General features: G+C 48.1%; 1 protein-coding gene across 3 annotated transcripts in view; it reads right to left on the bottom strand.

Annotated features, from left to right (window-relative positions):
• Nucleotides 1-20,857, bottom strand: part of wdr17 (WD repeat domain 17) — a 242,168-nt gene that overhangs the window by 77,952 nt on the left and 143,359 nt on the right. For all 3 annotated transcript variants that reach the window (XM_085977976.1, XM_085977929.1, XM_085977981.1), the window contains one exon: nucleotides 19,617-19,772. In XM_085977976.1, coding sequence (XP_085834102.1) covers nucleotides 19,617-19,772 — 156 coding nt within the window. The remainder of the gene's footprint in view (nucleotides 1-19,616; nucleotides 19,773-20,857) is intronic.

The raw sequence follows: 20,857 nt of genomic DNA, 5'->3' as shown, positions 1-20,857 counted from the left end.
CTGGTTGTTGCCATGGTGATTCTGCATTCACTCGCTTTCTACATTTTGGTGCATCTCACTGCAAAATCTGTTTTCGGTTAATTTTAAAATGCCACATTATTTTTGGTTGTTTAAATCCGCCCCCTCCGCCCCCCCACCCAACCACCCCCCCCCAAGTCTCTTCTTTGTAATGAAGGCGAATTATCTTTTATTGCAAAGAAGGAATCATTTATCGGATCTGGTCAAGAATAACAGGGGGAAGTCGTCATCTATTGCCAGATGTTATAAATACTGGGGTTGATATTCCTGGCTCCCCTCTGCCCCAGCACCAGACGGGCGTAGAGCAGCCAACGTGCACGGCACCCCCACAGGCCAAGCAGCCTCTGAATTTGTTGTACTGGACCATTAACATGCAGCGGTGACTGGAGCCCAGCAGCCTGGTGATCTGGAGGGTCATAGAATCATAGCCTGGCACAGCACAGAAGGCAGCCATTTGGCACATCACGCCTGTGCCAACTCTCTGTAAGAGCTCTCCAGTTAGTCCCGCTCCCCTGCTCTTTCCCCATAGCCCTGCAAATTGTTTCCCTTCGAGTATTTATCCAATTCACTTTTGAAAGTTACTATTGAATCTGCTTCCACCGCCCTTTCAGGCAGCGCATTCCAGATCACAACAACTCGTTGGGTAAATTTTTCTTTCCCTCACGACATCTCTGTTTTTTTTGCCAATGACCTTAAATCGATGTCCTCCGGTTACCAACCCTTCTGCCACTGGAAACAGTACTGGGTCAGTCGAAAATCTTTCTTATCTGCCCCCTTAGGGTCTTCCTCGTCTTGCTGCTGGGTCCCCTCAGACCATTGATCTGAGGCCCACCACCAGCTTCTTGAGGCCCCCAACTTTATGCCTAAAAAACAGACATTCCCCGAGGACACAGGCCAGGAAAACTGGCCCTGACTTTTTTGATTTAAATATAGTCTGGCAATCTGAGCAGAGACTGTAAAGTCTGTGGGTATTATGACGAATTAATACACAGACTACAAGAGTAACTTTAACAGGACTTTACTATTCGAAGGTCAGGGCGAATCTGCCCAATAAATCCTGACACAGCACTTAGATACCGGTGTGGTCACCGTCGGTATTACAGTATACAGCAGCCAAGATCAAATAGTGCCACACCTAAAATAGTTCTCTTAAAGGGGGACGGTTACATACAATAGTTCTCTTAAAGGTAGAACAGTTACATACACTACAATCCTCCCTTTTTAGCTTACAACATACTTATTCCCCATTAAACATAACATATATTCACTTCATGTAAAAACAGTTCACAGATATAGTCTCTGCGGAAAACAGTTCACAGATTTAGTCTCTGTGGAAAACAGTTCACAGATTCAGTCTCTGCGGGAAACAGTTCACAGATTCAGTCTCTGTGGAGGCGTCTCCTGTGCTTCTTGACTCGGTCCGGACAACGCCTCCGTGGTGTAGCAGTTCCTTGTGGTGTAGTCGGTTCACGTTGTTGGAGTGACTCATCCAATAGTCCTTCCCTAACTTAACAGCTTGAACTTCCGTCACTTCTGAACCAGCATTGTTGACTTTTACAAACAGCTAGATTGCCTTGGGAAGTTTCTCTACTTCCCAACTGATTTGGCTCCGTTCGGAGGGACCACGTGCGTGATCTGGTAGAGCTGATAATGGTTCAGATGGTCATCGTCTTCTGCTTCGTCTTTTCCTTTTCTGCTTCCTGGAGACTCTCTGGGCTCCACTGTCAGCTGCCAGCTGCATGCACAGTTCCTCCCTCTCATCCTCCTTTTCCCGTAGTAGCGCCACCATCTCCCGATGTTCCTTAGACTTTAGGTGATTCATCATGGTTTCGGCACTTTGGGAGTTTTCAGCACAAGCTGGGCAGACCAGGTCATCGTAATATTCAGTGTCGCTCAACAGGTCATGGTAATATTCGGTGTCGTCCTGAGCTAGACTAGCGAGAGGGTCTTCTATTTCTTCCTTACCCAGCTGGACGTTAGCCAACTTTTGTTCCAAATCCAGACATCTTTCCTGAAGAGACTTCTTCATGCGTTCAGCTTCATCCCGCTTTTCCTGGGCTTCCTGCAAGTCTTTTACTAATGACCTCATTTGTGATTTCAATACTTCAACTACATTCGGAGATTGATTGATCGGACTATTCAATCCTTCTACTGAAGTAGCTGTTTCAGCATTCCGTTGTTCTACATTGACGCGAGTCAGCGTACTTTTGGCATCCAAGGGCTGCTCTGCTGCAGTCTTCTCAGTCTGTGTTGCCACCTCAGCTATTTCAATAACTTTTGAGAGCTCCGAACCCCTTTTCTTTGAAGATTGAGGCTCGTGTTCCAGTTTTTTCCATTTTAGAGTCTTGTCCCTCAGCATATGAAGGAGTTGGCTGACTGTTAATTCTTCTGCCATCATCCGTTTCCCATTAGCTGCAGGGCTGTTTATAACCTTGCCCTGGGGCTCCTTTGCTGTTTCTACTTCGCCATCATCCGCAGCCTCCACCATTCGAATTTCCACAATTGAATCGTCCGGTGATGCTGCACCCAACTTCAGTAGGAGCTCGGAAGTCATGTCGACCAACTCAGCCTTTTCTGCCTGCAACCTGCTAACAAGCGCCTTCAGTTGCTGAACATCATGTTCCACCAGATTAGAGCACGCACCTTCAGAACCCGAATCAGCTTTGATTCGTTTGGCCTCCTCGCGCAGACGGTTTGTGTGCTCCTGCTCCCTTTTCTCCCTCAGCTGCTTCTGTTGTCTTTCCAGATTCTCCCATTCGGTGTCCAAGAACTTTTGCATTGCTTTCATCTCTTGCTCGAGACGGCAACTCAATTGTTCTAATTGCTGTCGTAATTTGCAATGGAGTTGAGTTCGAGCTCGGTGTTCCTCAGTAATGTATATGTCTGTAACCTGGACAGACTCAGAATTTGCTGTCAAACTATGTTGTTGTTGTTCAGTGGAATTCTGTTCTGCAACTTTGTTCTCCTCTGGAGCATAAGCATTTATGCACGCCTTCGTTTTTCCAACCTTAGTCAGCAAGTCCATTTTAGACTTGTCTTTCGTACTTGGGCTGGTCTTATCGTCATCCGTTTCAGAGTCTGAGCTGATTGGCTGCACCGAGTCCTCACTCGTTATTGCTTTTAGGTAGTGCCATTCCATGTTTATTTTCTTGATCCACTCCCGTCCTAGAAGTGGTGGTCCTCCCTCAGGTAGTACATATAAATCCATTCCTGGGTGTTCTTTGCCCCTGTCTCTCACCTTGACTCTTATCTTTCCCATGGGGTATACTTTATGCCCCGTATATGTCTGCAATACAAACTTAGTGTCTCTCAAGGGTATATGTGAGAATAGCCGGTTGTAATCCTTTCGATTTATGACTGATAGGGCTGATCCTGTGTCCAATTCCATTTTCACTCGGACTCCGGCTATTTTTAGCATGACCCATATAGTTTGTAGGTCAGTTTCTTTACTCACATTGTGAATTCTCAGACTACCCAGTTCCTGGCCGTTTGGGTTTGAATCCGAATTCTGTTCATTTGAACTCTTCTCAGCCACCTTGTGTACCTTGTTGTACTTTTCCTGCGGTGACTTTTTTGTTGTTGTTGGTCTTCTTCCCTGACCGGCATACCTTAGCTATGTGACCAAGCTTGCCACATTTTCTACATTCCTGGTTTTTAAACCAGCATTGGTTCTGGTCGTGTGTTGTCTTCCCACAACGATAACATTTCGATGTACCCGAAGTAATTTGATCCACACTGAGTACCGCTGCCTTCAGCTGCATTTCCGCTGTGCCTCTCGCTGCGGCTTCATGCGATGCTGCAATAAGGACAGCCCTATCAAGTGTAAGATCGTTTTCTTCGAGCAGACGCTTTTGTGTTCCTTCCTTCGACAACACGCACACGAACTTGTCTCTCAATGCCTCTGTCAGATTTTCCCCAAACTGGCAGTATTTCGCTAGTCTACGCAGTTCGACCAAGTATTTCGCGTTGCTTTCCTCTTTCCGTTGTGTTCTCGCATAGAATTTGAATCGTTCCGCCAACATCAGTGGTGTGGGGTTCAAATGATCCTTCAGGGCAGTAACAATATTAGCGAAAGTCTGATCCGCCGGTTTAGCTGGTGATAGAAGATGCTTCAATAGCCCGTATGTCTTGGCACCCATTGCGTTTAATAAGGTGAGAGCTTTATCATCATCTGCTATTTTATTGGCCTCACAATATATCTCAATACGTTCTACGTACGTGGCCCAATCTTCCACCTCGGAATCGAAGTTGTTGATGTTACCATGCTTAGGCATCTTCACTATCTCTCACTATCTTTCTGCGAAACAACGACGAATTTGTTCGTTAACTTTTTTTTCCCAAAATGCCGGTTTCCCGCGCTTGTCTTCTTCCCCGCCTACTGGCAAAATGGCGGTTTCCCGCGCTTGTCTTCTTCCCCGCCTACTGGCAAAATGGCGGTTTCCCGCGCTTGTCTTCTCCTGGCGGGAGGGTAAGCTTTTTCCCTCGGGCGACGACCGCTGGCTTTCGGGGTTCGCAGCCTGCGCGTCGGCTTCAGTGCGTTCTTTGTTCCCTTTTCTCGGCAGGGCAACTGGCGCTGGGGACAACCCGTTGATGGCGAACAGTTCCAGCCGCGGGCTGGATCTCGCTCAGTCTCCCTCGCTCGGGCTCTGTCTCTCCCTCAGCGGCTTCCAATCGCGCCTCCCAGCCCTCTCGCAGTCCGGTGCTTTCCTCCCCGGCTGCGGCTGAGTTCCCCGCGATTTATTTATTTTTATATCTTCCCGCGCCTTACGATCCCGGTCGCAGCGCTTCGTGGCCTCGGTCGCTGCCCGGCCATTTTCACTCCAATCGCGCCTCCCAGCCCTCTCGCAGTCCGGTGCTTCCCTCCCCGGCTGCGGCTGAGTTCACCGCGGTTTATTTATTTTTATATCTTCCCGCGCCTTACGATCCCGGTCGCAGTGCCTCGTGGCCTCGGTAGCTGCCCGGCCTTTTTCGCCGGTCGCGGTCTAGCTGTCTCACGATGCCGTTGCGTCTCCCAGCCCGCTTGTACCGTGGCTTCCATGCTCCACGCTGCCCCAGTCTCAGCGCCTCTGGGCCCGACTTCTGTCCGGCTCCTTTCCCCCGACCGTGGTCGAGTTCACCGCCCTTATCCTCCGTTTATTTTTTTATTTGCCCTTTACTCACAGTCACCGTGGCCGACTTGCTTCTCGTGCTGATCGGCTCACTCACCATCGTGGCAGAAGGGACAATCAGTGCCTGTTGCTGATGGAAGGCTTCGTGTCTGAATTCTTCCTTCTTCCTTGCTCTGCAGACTCGAGTTTTCTCTCAGCAGAACGACGAGGGCGGGTGCCTCTTCTCGACGCTCGTTAACTGCTTCGGAAGTATTGTTGCCGTAGGGTAAGATCGAACTCGTCGCCACTGTAAAGTCTGTGGGTATTATGATGAATTAATACACAGACTACAAGAGTAACTTTAACAGGACTTTACTATTCGAAGGTCAGGGCGAATCTGCCCAATAAATCCTGACACAGCACTTATATACCGGTGTGGTCACCGTCGGTATTACAGTACACAGCAGCCAAGATCAAATAGTGCCACACCTAAAATAGTTCTCTTAAAGGGGGACGGTTACATACAATAGTTCTCTTAAAGGTAGAACAGTTACATACACTACAGAGACTTTTTGAGAATTCAGGAATAGTCTATCAAAATGCAGTGAAACTTTGTTCTGAAGGAAAAAAAAAGAGAAAGGCATGATTTTTGAATCCGAGAATCGCAGCGGGATCTCCAGTTACAGATACCCAAGACCTTTCTCCAACAGGTAAGGTAAAACAAATGGAATTTCATTTGGTTAAAAACAAACATTTTAGGCGAGAAATTCATTATAGCCCAGGAGTGGGCGCTAACTTTGGAAAAGTTTGAGATTTAGCACCAGGCGCTAATGAATCTCGCTGCAGGCAAGATTCATTGTCATCACTCAAAGAAAGGATGGGAGCATTAAATCAAGCGCAAATGACCTAGCTCAGTGGCGTTAGACTCAAAGCGCTGACCAATATCAGGTGCAGCCTCATTGCTAGTCATCATTGCCACAGGCTCTTTCCAGTTCTTAAAGGGGAGGTTCATTGATGCTGCAGAACCTCATTCTCAGCATTGCTGCCTATGAACCTGTGTCAGCGAGCAGGAGCAGGCCAAGCCCAAGGGGCCGGACAACTCAACCAGCTGTACTCATGGCAGATCCACGCTCCAGGGAGAGAGCCCGCAGATTTTCGGACCAAGTATTGGAGGAGTTGGTGTCCGCTGTTGTGGTGTATGTAACCGTTCCACCTTTAAGAGAACTATTTTAAGAGTTGCACTACTTTATCTTGGCTGCTGTATACTGTAATACCGGTGGTGACCACACCGGTATATAAGTGCTGTGTAATGATTTATTGGGCAGTTCAGCCCTGACCTTCGACTAGTAAAGACCTGTTAAAATTTACTCTTGTGGTCTGTGTAGTAATTCTCACAATAACACACAGACTTAACAGTGGCGATGAGTACGATCTTACCCTGCGGCAGAGATACATCCAAGGCAGTTTAACGGGCGTTGAGAGGAGGCATCCGCCCTCATCATCCTGCTGAGAAAAGACGCGGGTTTGAAGAGCAAAGGAAGAATTCTGACATGAAGCCTTCCATCAGCAACAGGCAGTGATCATCCCTTCTATCACGGTGGTGGGTAAGCTGATCAGCGACAAGCAGCAAGTCGGCCACGTTGGCTGTGAAGTAGGGGAGGGAAAAACGGAGGATATAAGGGCGGAGAACTCGACCACGGCCAGGGAAAAAAGCCGGACAGAAGTCGGGGCCAGAGGCGCTGAGACTGGGGCAGCGTAAGGCACGGGAGCCGCGGTGAATGCAAACGCAGCCGGTGTAAAAGACCGGGCTGCAAGCGGGCTGGGAGACGCAACAGCATCGAGAGAGAGCTCGACCGCGACCGGGGAAAAAGGCCGGGCAGCTACCGAGGCCGTGAGGCGCGGGATAAAATAAAATTTAAAAAAAAAAACCGCGGAGAACTCAGCCGCAGCCGGGGGGAAAGGACCGGACTGCAAGAGGGGCTGGGAGGTACGATTTGAGAACCGCTGGGGAGGGCGAACGCAGCAATACGGCAATCGCCATTACAGCCAGCGGGGGAGAAAGGCAAACGCGGGAAGCCGCCATTTTCGTAGGCGGGGGAAGAAGACAAGCGCGGGAAACCGCCATTTAAAAAAAAAATTAAAGAAAAATTTCTTTTTGTTTCTCAAGAAGATTGCGAGGATGCCTAAGCGTGGTAACATCAACGATTTCGATCCCGATGTTGAAGATTGGGCCACGTATGTAGAACGCATAGAGATTTATTGTAAGGCAAATAAAATATCCGATGAAGATAAAGCACTAACCTTATTAAACTCAATGGGTGCGAAGACATACGGGCTATTGAAGCATCTTCTATCACCAGCTAAACTGGCGGATCAGGCTTTCGCTAATATTGTTGCTGTCCTGAGAAATCATTTGAACCCCACACCGCTGATGTTAGCGGAACGATTTAAATTTTATGCGAGAACGCAACTGAAAGAGGAAAGCAACGCGGAGTATTTAATTGAACTGCGTAAGCTAGCGAAATACTGTCAGTTTGGGGAAAGACTGACAGAGGCACTGAGAGACAAATTCGTGTGTGGATTGTCGAAGGAAGGAACACAAAAGCGGCTGCTTGAAGAGAATGATCTTACACTTGATAAGGCTGTCACTATTGCAGCATCGCACGAAGCCGCAGCGAGAGGCACTGCGGAAATGCAGCTGAAGGCAGCGGTACTCAGCGTAGATCAAATGGCTTTGGGTACAACGAAATGTTATCATTGTGGAAAGACAACACACGATCAGAACCAATGCTGGTTTAAAAACCAGGAATGTAGAAAATGTGGCAAGCTTGGTCACATAGCTAAAGTATGCCGGTCAGGAAAGAAGACCAGCAACAAAAAGTCACCGCAGGAAAAGTGCAGAAAGGTACATAAGGTGGCTGAGAAGAGTTCGGATGAACAGAATTCGGATTCAGACTCCAACAGCAAGGAACTGGGTAGTCTGAGAATTCACAATGTGAGTAAGGAAGCTGACCTACAAACTATCTGGGTCACACTGCAGATAGCAGGAGTCCAAGTGAAGATGGAATTGGACACCGGATCGGCGTTGACGGTCATGAATAAGCAAGATTACAAAAGGTTATTCACACATATTCCCCTACGGGATACGGAGATAGTATTGCAGACATACACGGGGCAAAGAGTATACCCCATCGGAAAGATAAAAGTCAAGGTGATACACAAGGGCAAAGAACACCAAGGAATGGACTTATATGTACTACCTGAGGGAGGTCCACCACTTCTGGGACGGGAGTGGATCAGGAAAATAAATATGGACTGGCACTCCCTAAAAGCAATAACGGTAGATTCCGGAAAAAAAGATGTCAAACCTGAACGATTGTCCAGAATATTGGATGAGGCTAAAGAGGTGTTCCAACAGGGACTGGGAACACTGAGAGGAATTAAGGCAAAAATCAAGATTGCAGAACATGCAAACCCAAAATTTTTCAAAGCCAGACCAGTACCTTATGCGATACGACCTGCTGTGGAAGCTGAGCTGGAAGGGCTAGAACGTTCAGGAGTACTGTCTAAGGTGGACTGGAGTGAGTGGGCCACGCCCATTGTTCCCGTCATGAAGCGTTCATCGAGTAACAAGCCAGGGGAACCGGGGAAGGTCCGCATCTGTGGAGACTTCAAGATCACAGTTAATCCGGTGCTTCACACGGTGCAATATCCGCTTCCGCGGATTGAGGATATCTTAGCTTCATTGTCTGGCGGGAAACACTTCACCAAGATAGACCTGGCACAAGCGCACTTACAGATGGAAGTTGAGGAAGAGTCGCGCCAGTATCTCACAATCAACACGCACAGAGGCTTGTATCGATATAATAGACTGGTTTTTGGAGTGGCTTCGGCTCCAGCAATTTGGCAGAGGGCCATGGAGCAGGTATTACAGGGAATTCCAAACACTCAATGTTACTTGGACGATATCCTGATTACAGGAGATGACGATGAGGAACACCTTGCAAATTTGAAACTGGTGCTCACCAGATTGAAGGAATATGGACTTCGAGTTAATCGCCAGAAATGTGAGTTCTTTCAGAAACGGATCTCGTACTGTGGTCATGTCATTGACCAGGAGGGGCTGCACAAGTCACCTGACAAGATCGAAGCTGTTGTGAAGGCTCCCGCTCCGGAAAATGTATCCCAGTTGAGGTCGTTCCTAGGGTTGATTAACTATTACCATAAGTTTCTGCCAAATCTATCCACGGTGCTGCACCCGCTGAATGCTCTTTTGCAGAAAGAAGTACCATGGAAGTGGAGCGAGGACTGTAAGAAGGCCTTTCGCAAAAGCAAGGCATTGATCACCTCAGAGGAAGTGTTGGCTCATTTCAACCCAACGCTACCTATTCGTTTAGCTTGTGATGCTTCTCCTTATGGTATTGGAGCAGTACTCTCACACAAGTTGCCAAATGGCTTGGAAAGGCCAGTCGCATTTGCATCCAGATCATTGACCTCCGCTGAGCGCAACTATGCTCAGATAGATAGGGAGGCTCTCAGCCTGGTGTGGGGAGTAAAGAAGTTTAATCATTACCTGCAGGGCCAGAAGTTTATACTGCTGACAGACCACCAGCCGTTGGTATCCATATTCAACCCTAAAAAGGGCGTTCCCATTATGACAGCGCAAAGGCTACAGAGGTGGTCCCTTTTCCTAGGGGCACACCAATATGACATAGAATACAAAGGATCAAAACAGCATGGGAATGCTGACGGTTTATCGCGCCTACCGTTGCCAACGGTAGAAGAGGCGCCTACAGTGGACCCAGTGGAGATGTTCCACTCAACCATAGTGGAATGTCTACCAGTAACAAATTATACCATTGAAAAGGAAACGAGAAATGACCTGACTCTCTCACGAGTCTACGATTTAACGGTGAAGGGATGGCCAGCACATGGCGAACCACTGTTGCCAGCATTCTCGCAAAGAAGAGAACAGCTGTCAGTGTGCCGAGGAACCTTGAAGTGTGGATCCAGAGTGGTGATTCCACCCAAACTCCAGCATAAAGTGCTAAAGGAGCTTCACGAGGGGCATCTGGGTGGAGTGAAAATGAAGAACCTAGCCAGAGCGTTTGTGTGGTGGCCAGGTATCGATGGAGACATCGAAGAAATGACCAAGAGCTGTCTAGGATGCCAGAAGGTCCAAAACGCCCCACCACAAGCCCCTCTACATCCATGGGAGTGGCCCTCATCTCCATGGCAAAGGGTACATATCGACTTTGCTGGTCCATTTATGGACTCAATGTTCTTAATCGCGGTGGATGCACACTCCAAGTGGCCGGAGGTAATAAAGATGTCCTCCACCACCACGGAAAAAACCATCACAGTATTAAGGACCATATTTGCCAGGAATGGGCTGCCGGAACAGATCTGTTCTGATAATGGACCGCAATTTGTGTCCGAAGAATTCAGGAAGTTCTTAAAAAACAATGGGGTTAAGCAGTACACGTCCGCCCCATACCATCCCGCCACCAATGGATTAGCTGAAAGGTTTGTCCAGACCTTCAAGAAGGCCATAAAGGCCATGGGTAATGAAGACATAAATCTACAACATAAGGTAGATAACTTCTTGTTTGCGTACAGGAATGCAACACATGTGGTTACAAACCAAACTCCCGCCATGATGTTTTTCAATAGAAGACTAAGATGCCGGCTGGATTTGATCAAGCCAAACATCAGAAGGGACGTAGAGAACCGGCAATTTCAGGGCATGAATGAAAGGCCAACTAGAACCTTCCAGATAGGTCAACAAGTTTTGGCCCGAGACTACCGTACCGAGAAATGGCAGCCTGGAACTATTTGCACACGACTAGGACCGCTGATGTATACCGTGGACATTGGTGAAAGCATAATAAGGCGCCATGCTGACCAGATCATAGAGTCATCCGAAAAGGGACAACCTACACCACAACTCTATATGCCTAATGATGAAGTGGAGATACCCATAGTATCTACCTCCGATCCGGTGATACTGGAACCAGATGAACCCGACACTGGCATTCAAGCCGAATCGACCTTGCCAAAAGAACCTACTACACCACCGAAAACTACTACACCACCGAGGCGTTATCCGGACCGAGTCAGGAGGCCTCCTCAGAGACTGAATCTGTGAACTGTTTTTACATGAAGTTGTGTATATATGTTATTATGTTATGTTTAATGGGGAATATATACTGTTAAGCTAAAAAGGGAGGATTGTGGTGTATGTAACCGTTCCACCTTTAAGAGAACTATTTTAAGAGTTGCACTACTTTATCTTGGCTGCTGTATACTGTAATACCGGTGGTGACCACACCGGTATATAAGTGCTGTGTAATGACTTATTGGGCAGTTCAGCCCTGACCTTCGACTAGTAAAGACCTGTTAAAATTTACTCTTGTGGTCTGTGTAGTAATTCTCACTATAACACACAGACTTAACAGCTGTGGAGAGACGGAGGGCGGTGCTCTACCCGGCAAGTGGCAGGAGGCCTTTGCCGCAAGTATTCCGTGCCATGTAGAGGGAGGTTGCCCATCAGGTCTCGGGCAGCACTGTGGTCCCCAGGACCCACGCACAGTGCAGGAGGAAATTTGACCACCTCACTTGGTGAGTCAATGCCTCAACAAATGCTACATACCACTGTCTGAACCACAGTCTGCACACACTGCCCAAAGCACCACACCCCCAGCACTCACCCACCAACACTTACACCCACATCTCACACACAATGACAGCTATTCAACTATGGCAGGCACATCACCCAAACACATTGCTCCACACTCACTCACACACTTTCCTTTCTCTTGCAGACCAAGGTGGCTCACAACAGGAGGGAGCAGGAGTGCACAGGCGGGGGACAAGCTGACACCCAACCACAGAATCGAGTGCTGGAGATTATTGGGTGCCAGGTGGCCGGTGCCGTGGCCACCGGCGATGTTGACCCCCTTGGAGACAACAACAGTATGTTCATCCATCCCTACTCATTCTTCTCACATCCCACTTCCCCCTCACTCCACAAGCCTTTCGCACTTTCCAGCTAATCATGCTATATGCATGCATTTCTCCCTTCCTGTCCCCCTCCCCTCACCTTAACCCAACTCTTGTGCCTTTCTGCTTTCAGATAATCAGCAAGCACTGGAGCAGCATGTCCCTGAGGGCACCGTAGAGAGCGAGGTGGGTGAAAAGGAGGAGGAAAAACACACCGTGTCATCATGTCTCACCTGTAGACACCAGCTCAGATACTGGCACTACGCATTCTTTACAGGCTAGTATAGTGGTGGGATCTGCACAGGGTGAGGCACCGGGGACGAGTGGGCTGCAGCAATGCCAGGGGGAAAGGGTAGCTCAGGGGCCAGCTCCCCGGAGGGCGAGCTCTGCTGCACAGAACTCAGATGAGGACCTCGATGGGGAGGCATTTAGAAGAAGGGTGGTGGGCATGAGAATACCAAGGTCAAGGAAATAGAAACAAGAAACTGCGAAGGCAGCAAGAAGTAAAATAAAAAGGCTAAACTGATCTTTGGCTGCTAATATGGCTGGCGCCCACAAATGTCACACCTTGCTGTTAGAAACAATATAAGTCAGTGTGCAGAAGTTATACAGACAATAGGCGATCAGAAAACGCATTACCATGATTGCAAACACATTACCATAATGTTTAGGTGATCATGAGCACATTACCAGGATATTTACTTAACTGTAACCCATTCAGTTAAATGTGACTTCTTTATTTCAAACTGCCAGGCCAGGAAATCAAATTAAATGTATACGTGCACAGCTCAGGATTGGCTCAGAATGTACGATGTGTTAATGTCTTCTCAAATGCAAGTATAATAATGTAGCACACTGTATGGCAATTTGCTTGCTCTGTTGGGTTCGTCAGACTCTTGCAGGAGTCGGTGCCGACATTTCAGAGTAAGACTCCATGGATAATAAATCGTTTGAATTCATCCAGTTGTATTCGACTCAGTGTTTGCTGAACCAGACTGAGGGTAAAAGAATCCGTTCTAACAGGCATGCACACCGAGATGATAGGTGCAATGGCAAGGGCACCCAAGAGCCTGTTGGCAATGGTAAGGAGCGTGGAGGAGTCCACCTCCAACATTGCACAAAACTCTGCGCACACCATGGAACCCATCATTTCCAGTCTGGAAAGTTAGTAGACCCCCAGAGAGAACGTGCCCAGACCTGACCTGGCAGCTACCATTGCTGCACAGGCGGAAGTAACGCAACGTTTTAGTGCTGTAATGCAGTCTATTGTTGGTACCATTCAATCTCAGACTGCTCTCATGCAGTCTCAGCTTGATGCCACGCAAGCTCTGACTGCTGCCACCATGGCTGGGTTTACCACCGTCGACCGGGGCTTTCACGGTGTCGCAGCAGGCCAGCAATCTAAGCTGCAACAGATTGCTAGGGTTGCTGAGGTGCTGCCCAGGGGGAGTGGCAGTGGGTCAGTGGAGCAGGAAGCTGCCGTCCTCTCTCAGGATGGCAGCATTCCTGCTCCCACCTCTGCCACTCCGCCATTGCCCTTGTTGCTGCCTGTCATCCAGCCAGCCCAGACTGCTGCCGCCCATGCTGGGGTGGTGCAGTCTACAGCTGGGCCTTCCAGGCCCAGAGCTGGTCGAGGGCGTCATGCAAGGCCGTCTGAAGTCTCCCGCACGGACACTCAGCAGCCTTCCAGCAGGCCTGCTGCAGCCACTGGGCCAACACTTCATAGCAGCACTAGAGTAGGCAAAGGCACAGTAACGCGAGGCACGAAAGGACTGCACAAGGGTGAATAGTAAATGTTGATGTTGTAAATATGTGTTCACTGATTACTGATAAATTTATTAATTCACTTCAGATAATTTTGTACTGTCTCTCATTTCAGCTGTGCGCTGTGATATGGCCTGCGACAGGGATGGAATGATGGGGATGTGGTGAGCAAAGGGGATCTCGGGTTGAATTTACTGGAACCGCAATCGGAAGGCCGACTGAGTGGCTGCCTCCTCCCTCGTTCCTGTTCCTCCACCTCATCTTCCTCGTTGTCCTCCTCTTCCTCTCCCTCTTCCTCCTCCTGAGGTGGTCCCGCAATCCCTGGTGGCAAGGGCTGGGCCCTCATGATGGCCAAATTGTGTAGTGTTCAGCAGACCACGACAAAATGGGACACCCGCTCAGCCGAGTACTGGAGGGCTCCTCCCGAGTGGTCAAGGCAGCGGAGCCATTACTTGAGCACCCCGATGGTCTGCTCGATGATGTTCCTGATGGCAGCATGGCTCTCATTATATGAGAGCTGGGCAGGAGTGTTGGGGTTGTGGAGGGGAGTCATGAGCCAGGTGAAGAGCAGATAGCCCTTGTCTCCGACCAGCCAGCTGCGAACTTGATGTGGTGGCTGGAAGAGTGGTGGAACACTGGTCTGGCGCAGGATGAAGGCATCGTGGCTGCTGCCAGGATAGCTGTCATTCACATTGAGGATTCACTGTCTGTGATCACACACCAACTGCACATTAAGTGAATGGTAGCCTTTGCAGTTATGGAAGATCTCAGGATTGTTATGCAGTGCCCGCAAAGCCACGTGGGTGCAGTCAATGGCGCCCTGCATCATGGGGAATCCCACTATCCTGGCAAAGCCACATGCACGTTCATCCTGCTTCTTGCTGGTGATGGGGAAGGAAATGTAGTTCCTTCTCCTGCTGTAGAGAGCCTCTGTGAGTTCCCGGATGCAGCGATGGATGGCAAACTGCAAGATGTTTGCTATGTCTCCTGTTGCAGACAGGAAGGAACCGCTGGCGAAGAAACGGAGGGCGACGGTGACCTTGACTGCCACTGAGAGAGCCGTGGTCATCCTGATCTGAGGCTGGAGGTCTGGTTGCAGGAGACACTGCTCCTCGCTTAATTGGAGGTAGGAGAATCGGTGTCGGAAGACCCTCGGAGGGTAAGGCCTCCTGTTGAGAGCCCTGATGGCCCTCCTCCTCCCTCTGGCCACATGTTCCACTCTTTCTCGCTGCCTGCACTCCCTCCGCAGTAGATCCTGGAGGGCAAGGTCGACTGCCAGTACAGACCCCATTAATGTAATGATGTGCAGCACTTTCATATTTTCTGAGAATAAATGTAACTAATTTTTAGTAGCCATAACACTCCGGAGACTAAGCAACCTTTAAATGACTGATTTAAACTGTTGCACGATGTCAAACTGACAAGGAAGCAGTGAAGCAGCACTAACCTGAGAGCTGTGACTCATTATTCATGATCCCTTTAAGTAGTGTCCCTGGAGCCGGCTAACGCCCGCTTCACGCCTCCTCTCCCTGTCGCTCTCGGGGCAGGGGGCAATACTCAATTTTGCACGTTTCCAAACTATTACCACAGAAATCATTTTTTAACCATTTTTCTTGAAAATCGATATACGTTACGGTCTCTGCTCAAACTACTGTTTTACCACAGGGAATAGATTGGCTCAGGGACCTTGTATCTTTTAAGGGAAGAGTAGACAAACATCTGAAGCACATGATGACACAGGGCCTACGGGGAGAGAGCAAAGAGTTGGCACAGACATGGCGGGCTGAATGACCTCGTTTTGTGCTATAATTTACTACGTTTCTATCTTATTTGGAAAACCGCAACAGGGAACGAGTTGCAAATAATCTCACAACAAAAGCAGTCACAAAAGCCACACATTATAAGGTAATTTTGCAAGGCTCCTTGTAGGAATGCAACCTCGCTACATGCAAGTGCAGGTCACAGAATTGGGGCTGATATGTTATAGCCCTATCCTCAAACCATGCTCACAAGTAGCAAGGCTCAAATAGCCAGTGAAGACTCATAAAATTAGCCCTTATTTCCCAGGTAGAGGGAGTGGTGTATAATCTGACATGTCCATTTAAGGCCACAAAGTATAATTACACATCCTAAGATCAATTAAAGGCCAGTTGCTCTTAATCATTGCCTGAGACCAGTTTTGCCTGAACTGTTTCTCTTGTCTAGTTAATTAGAATCTCCCGTGGCTCGTGGCACATGAGGCTTTATTCCACTATACATCTGACAGATCGTGGTTTTGCACAGTTGATGTCTATGTTTGCAAGTCTGTAACAGGCTCGTCATGGCTCTGTGTTAGTTTCGTAACAGAAGGTATTTTAACATGGACATGCCATTAGCCCGACTCACAATCCCCTCGCAGGAGGACCGGTGCGCTGCCTTTAGTCTGGCTCCTACTTTTTGACCTGTCTGGCATGGGCAGTCCTAACAGGAGTTATACTCCTGCCAGCACAGCTCTCGGGGCCATGGGACAACGCAAGCCTACCTCCTACGTCAAGGTGCAATCCCCAGGGAAGGCTGTGGATCGGCAGCAGCAGGAAATGTCCGGAAATCTTTCTCTTTTTAAAAAAAAATACTTTTCTTAAAGATTGTTTTGCATCTGTTACAAAAGAGTGAAGTCTGAAGTGTGACGGACAGAATCTAATGTTTTTACATATGTAGATTTTCTCCCCTTCTGAAGGTATTCATAGAGTCATAGAGTCATAGAGTTATACAGCACAGATAGAGGTCTTTCGGCCCATCGTGTCCGCGCCGGCCATCTAATCCCATATTCCAGCATTTGGTCCGTAGCCTTGTATGCTATGGCATTTCAAGTGCTCATCCAAATGCTTCTTAAATGTTGTGAGGGTTTCTGCCTCCACAACCCTTTCAGGCAGTGAGTTCCAGACTCCAACCACCCTCTGGGTGAAAAAGTTCTTTCTCAAATCCCCTCTAAACCTTCCGCCCTTTACCTTGAATCTATGCCCCCTAGTTATTGACCCTTCTACGGAGGGAAAAAGCTCCTCAGTATCCATCCTATCTATGCCCCTCATAATTTTGTACACCTCAATCATGTCCCCCCTCAGCCTCCTCTGCTCCAAGGAAAACAAACCCAATCTGCCCAGTCTCTCTTCATAGCTGAAGCGCTCCAGCCCTGGTAACATCCTGGTGAATCTCCTCTGCACCCTCTCCAAAGCGTTCACATCCTTCCTGTAGTGTGGCGACCAGAACTGCACACAGTATTCCAGCTGTGGCCTAACCAGTGTTTTATACAGCTCCATCATAACCTCCTTGCTCTTATATTCTATGCCTCGGCTAATGAAGGCAAGTATCCCATATGCCTTTTTTACCACCTTATCCACCTGTTCTGCCGCCTTCAGGGATCTGTGTACTTGCACACCCAGATCCCTCTGACCCTCCGTCTTGCCTAGGGTCTTACCATTCATTGTGTATTCCCTTGCCTTGTTAGTCCCCCCAAAGTGCATCACCTCGCACTTTTCCGGGTTAAATTCCATTTGCCACTGTTCCGCCCATCTGACCAACCCATCTATATCGTCCTGCAGACTGAGGCTACCCTCCTCGCTATTTACCACCCTACCAATTTTTGTATCATCCGCGAACTTACTGATCATACCTTTTACATTCATATCCAAGTCATTAATGTAGACCACAAACAGCAAGGGACCCAGCACCGATCCCTGTGGTACCCCACTGGCCACAGGCTTCCAGTCACAAAAACAACCTTCGACCATCACCCTCTGCCTTCTGCCACTAAGCCAGTTTTGTATCCAATGTGCCAAGGCACCCTGGATTCCATGGGCTCTTACCTTCTTGACCAGTCTCCTGTGCGGGACCTTATCGAAGGCCTTACTGAAATCCATGTATACCACATCCACTGCGTTACCCTCATCCACACACCTAGTCACCCCCTCAAAAAATTCAATCAAATTAGTCAGACATGATCTTCCCTTGACAAAGCCATGTTGACTATCCCTGATTAATCCTTGCCTCTCCAAGTGGAGACAAATTTTGTCCCTCAGAATTTTTTCCAATAATTTTCCTACCACTGATGTTAGGCTCACTGGCCTGTAGTTCCCCGGTTTTTCCCTACTTCCCTTCTTAAATAATGGTACTACATTAGCGGTTCTCCAGTCCTCTGGCACATCCCCTGTGGCCAGAGAGGTCCTGAATATATGTGTTAGAGCCCCCGCAATCTCTTCCTTTGCCTCACACAGCAGCCTGGGATACATTTCGTCCGGGCCTGGGGATTTATCCATTTTTAGGCCTGCTCCTGTGAGGTGCCAGGCACTCTTCATTAACTCACCCAAGTGACTATTCTTTATGTGAGCCTAGACAGCGAATGTCCTCACCCAATACTGTGTACAATTCTGGTCGCCATATTATAAAAAGGATATAGAGGCACTGGACAGGGTGCAAAAAAGATTTACGAGGATGATACCAGAAAGGCGAGGTTATACTTATCAGGAAACTGTGAACAGGCTGGGCCTCTTTTCTGTTGAAAAGAGAAGGCTGAGGGGTGACCTAATAGAGGTCTTTAAAATTATGAAAGGTTTTGATAGAGTGAATAGAAAGAGAATGTTTCCACTTGTGGGGAAGAGCATAACTAGAGGCCATCAATATAAGATAGTCACCAAGAAATCCAATAGGGGATTCAGAAAAAAACTTCTTTACCCAGAGAGTGGTGAGAATGTGGAACTCGCTACCACAGGGAGTGATTGAAGCGAATAGTATCGATGCATTTAAGGGGAGGCTGGATAAGCATATGAGGGAGGAGGGAATAGAGGGTTGTGCTGATAGAGTTAGATGAGGAAAGTCGGGAGGAGGCTCGAGTGGAGCATAAACACCGGCATGGACTGGTTGGGCCGAATGGCCTGTTTCTGTGCTGTATATCCGATGTATTATCTACACAGTCACACTTTCCAGTAGGAAAGACTGGTTAGCAATCAGGAATGGGAATCCTGGCTGATTCTCTCTTCCCCAAGCTCAGGGCAATTTAAGCATCTCTAATGCAATCAGCTGTCGCTTGAACCTGGGACCCGCTGCTCTATGGCTCAGCTGGTTTTGCCAAAATGAGCCATCCAGGGGGCTGTTTATTGAGACATTTGTTGAGTGAATTAGAACTCATCAAGGTCAGAAATGGAGACGATTTCATCTTCACAAGTACCACCAACATGAACCACAGTCAGGGTAGTTGTAGCATGTGTTAGATGCGGGGAAAACTCTCGACACACAGACAGAAGACTGCTTCAATCCCATTAGCCTGCTCCTACTGCACTAAACGTGGCACTGGCATTTAGTTACTGTTTTAATTGCTTTGAGGTTGTTCAATTAGTGTCAATTTGTGCCAAATGACAGGTTGTGGATCCACAGGGACCAGCATTGACACTGGCCACATTAATTATACTTAAACCCAGCTACCAGAGAAAGAACACGTTTACCCTATCTCTACTGGTTGAATTTAAACCCAAGTCCCACAGATGAGAAGACTGTGGGGTAGAATTTACGGAGAGATTTCTTGGATCTGCCGTAGCTACAGCGGAAACCCTGGAGAAATGGCATAAGATGACCATTCATGCCATGAGTTCCCACCAAGCTGCCACTGAAATTATGGTGGGAGATTGAGTGAAGCCCCGTGGAAATTTGAGGTGTGTGTTCTTAACCAACTGTGCCACCCCATTCCCGGCCGATTGTCATTTTTAAGTACTTTACCTCCCCAAGCTCCACCATTAGTTCACAGTATCTCTGGATCTGACCTAGTCTCAGGTGAATCTCAGCTGCCTCCTTCAGTCTCTCCTCCTTGCTGGGCGCACCAATTCCACCTCCAAACTTGGACATCTTCACCGTTGTCAACTCTTGAGCTTTAGACTGACCAAAAACAAATTCAGCTTTAAACCATTCGCACGCGACAGTCAATATTAATCCACAAGTGACGGCTAAGAGTGGATTTGAATGTGATGGTTTTATGTGCAAAATACATCTTAAATATTTTAATGGCTGTCATAAATCGCAACTTCTACAAGGAAGTGCTACTGAACGGCCAGCTGAGGGCGCCACCCGAGGAGTATAAATATTCAGGCGTGGGCCCAACTTGGCCAGAGACAGTCTGGAAACAGGAAGCTAGTGACTACTAACTAGACCTCCATGTTTTGTTACAAGTCGATTAAAGCCTTGCTTTATGTACAACCAAGTGCGTAGTGAGTCTTTATTACGTCAATGGCTACTACTGTATATGTTTATGCATCTCTTAATCGATTCTAAATAATGTGCTTGTTTTCTACACGTAGCTCACCATTTCTCCCCACACGTGTCACATCTCCACAAACCCCCTTTGGGTAAGACACCAGTTGTGATCTGGCTGTAGATCCCCTTGAGCACCCTCAGGCATACACTGTGGCAGGGCTGCGGAAGGTGTTAGTTCCAGGATGGGGTTACTCCACAGGGCTCTGGCTGGGCCTGCTTTTGGCGGCTGAATTGAGAATTGATGCATTCCAATTAAGAAAAGCAAGGGAAACAAGTTCGAGTGGCAGGTAGACCCACGACTCCAACAGCGGGGTACGCACGAGTCCCTTGATTTGAAAATTAAGTGCGGCTACCAAGCACACTATAGGTAGAAATTAGTGCTTGTGATAACACTTCAGTGGTGATTCTGCCATCTTCCATTTTAATGGAGGTGTTAGCCCAGTTAAAATAAATGAGTCAGTCCATCCGTTAAAATAGTGGACAAAGTAATGTCACTCGAACACATCAAGCCTTTGTACACTAATAACATGTGCAGGCTGTTTCCCCTGGCTGGAGAGTCTAGAACTATGGGTCACAGTCTCAGGATAAGGGGTCAGCCATTCAGGACTGAGATGAGGAGGAATTTCTTCACTCGGAAGGTGGTGAATCTTTGGAATTCTCTGCCCCAGAGGGCTGTGGATGTGCAGTCGTTGAGTATATTCAAGACTGAG

The sequence above is a fragment of the Somniosus microcephalus genome, chromosome 1, assembly GCF_052327205.1.
Source record: "Somniosus microcephalus isolate GS21.2 chromosome 1, FLI_Smic_1.0, whole genome shotgun sequence".
In the NCBI taxonomy this organism is placed as follows: domain Eukaryota; kingdom Metazoa; phylum Chordata; class Chondrichthyes; order Squaliformes; family Somniosidae; genus Somniosus; species Somniosus microcephalus.
The sequence above is the reverse complement of the archived record's forward strand: the minus strand, read 5'-3'. Positions and strand labels throughout refer to the sequence as shown.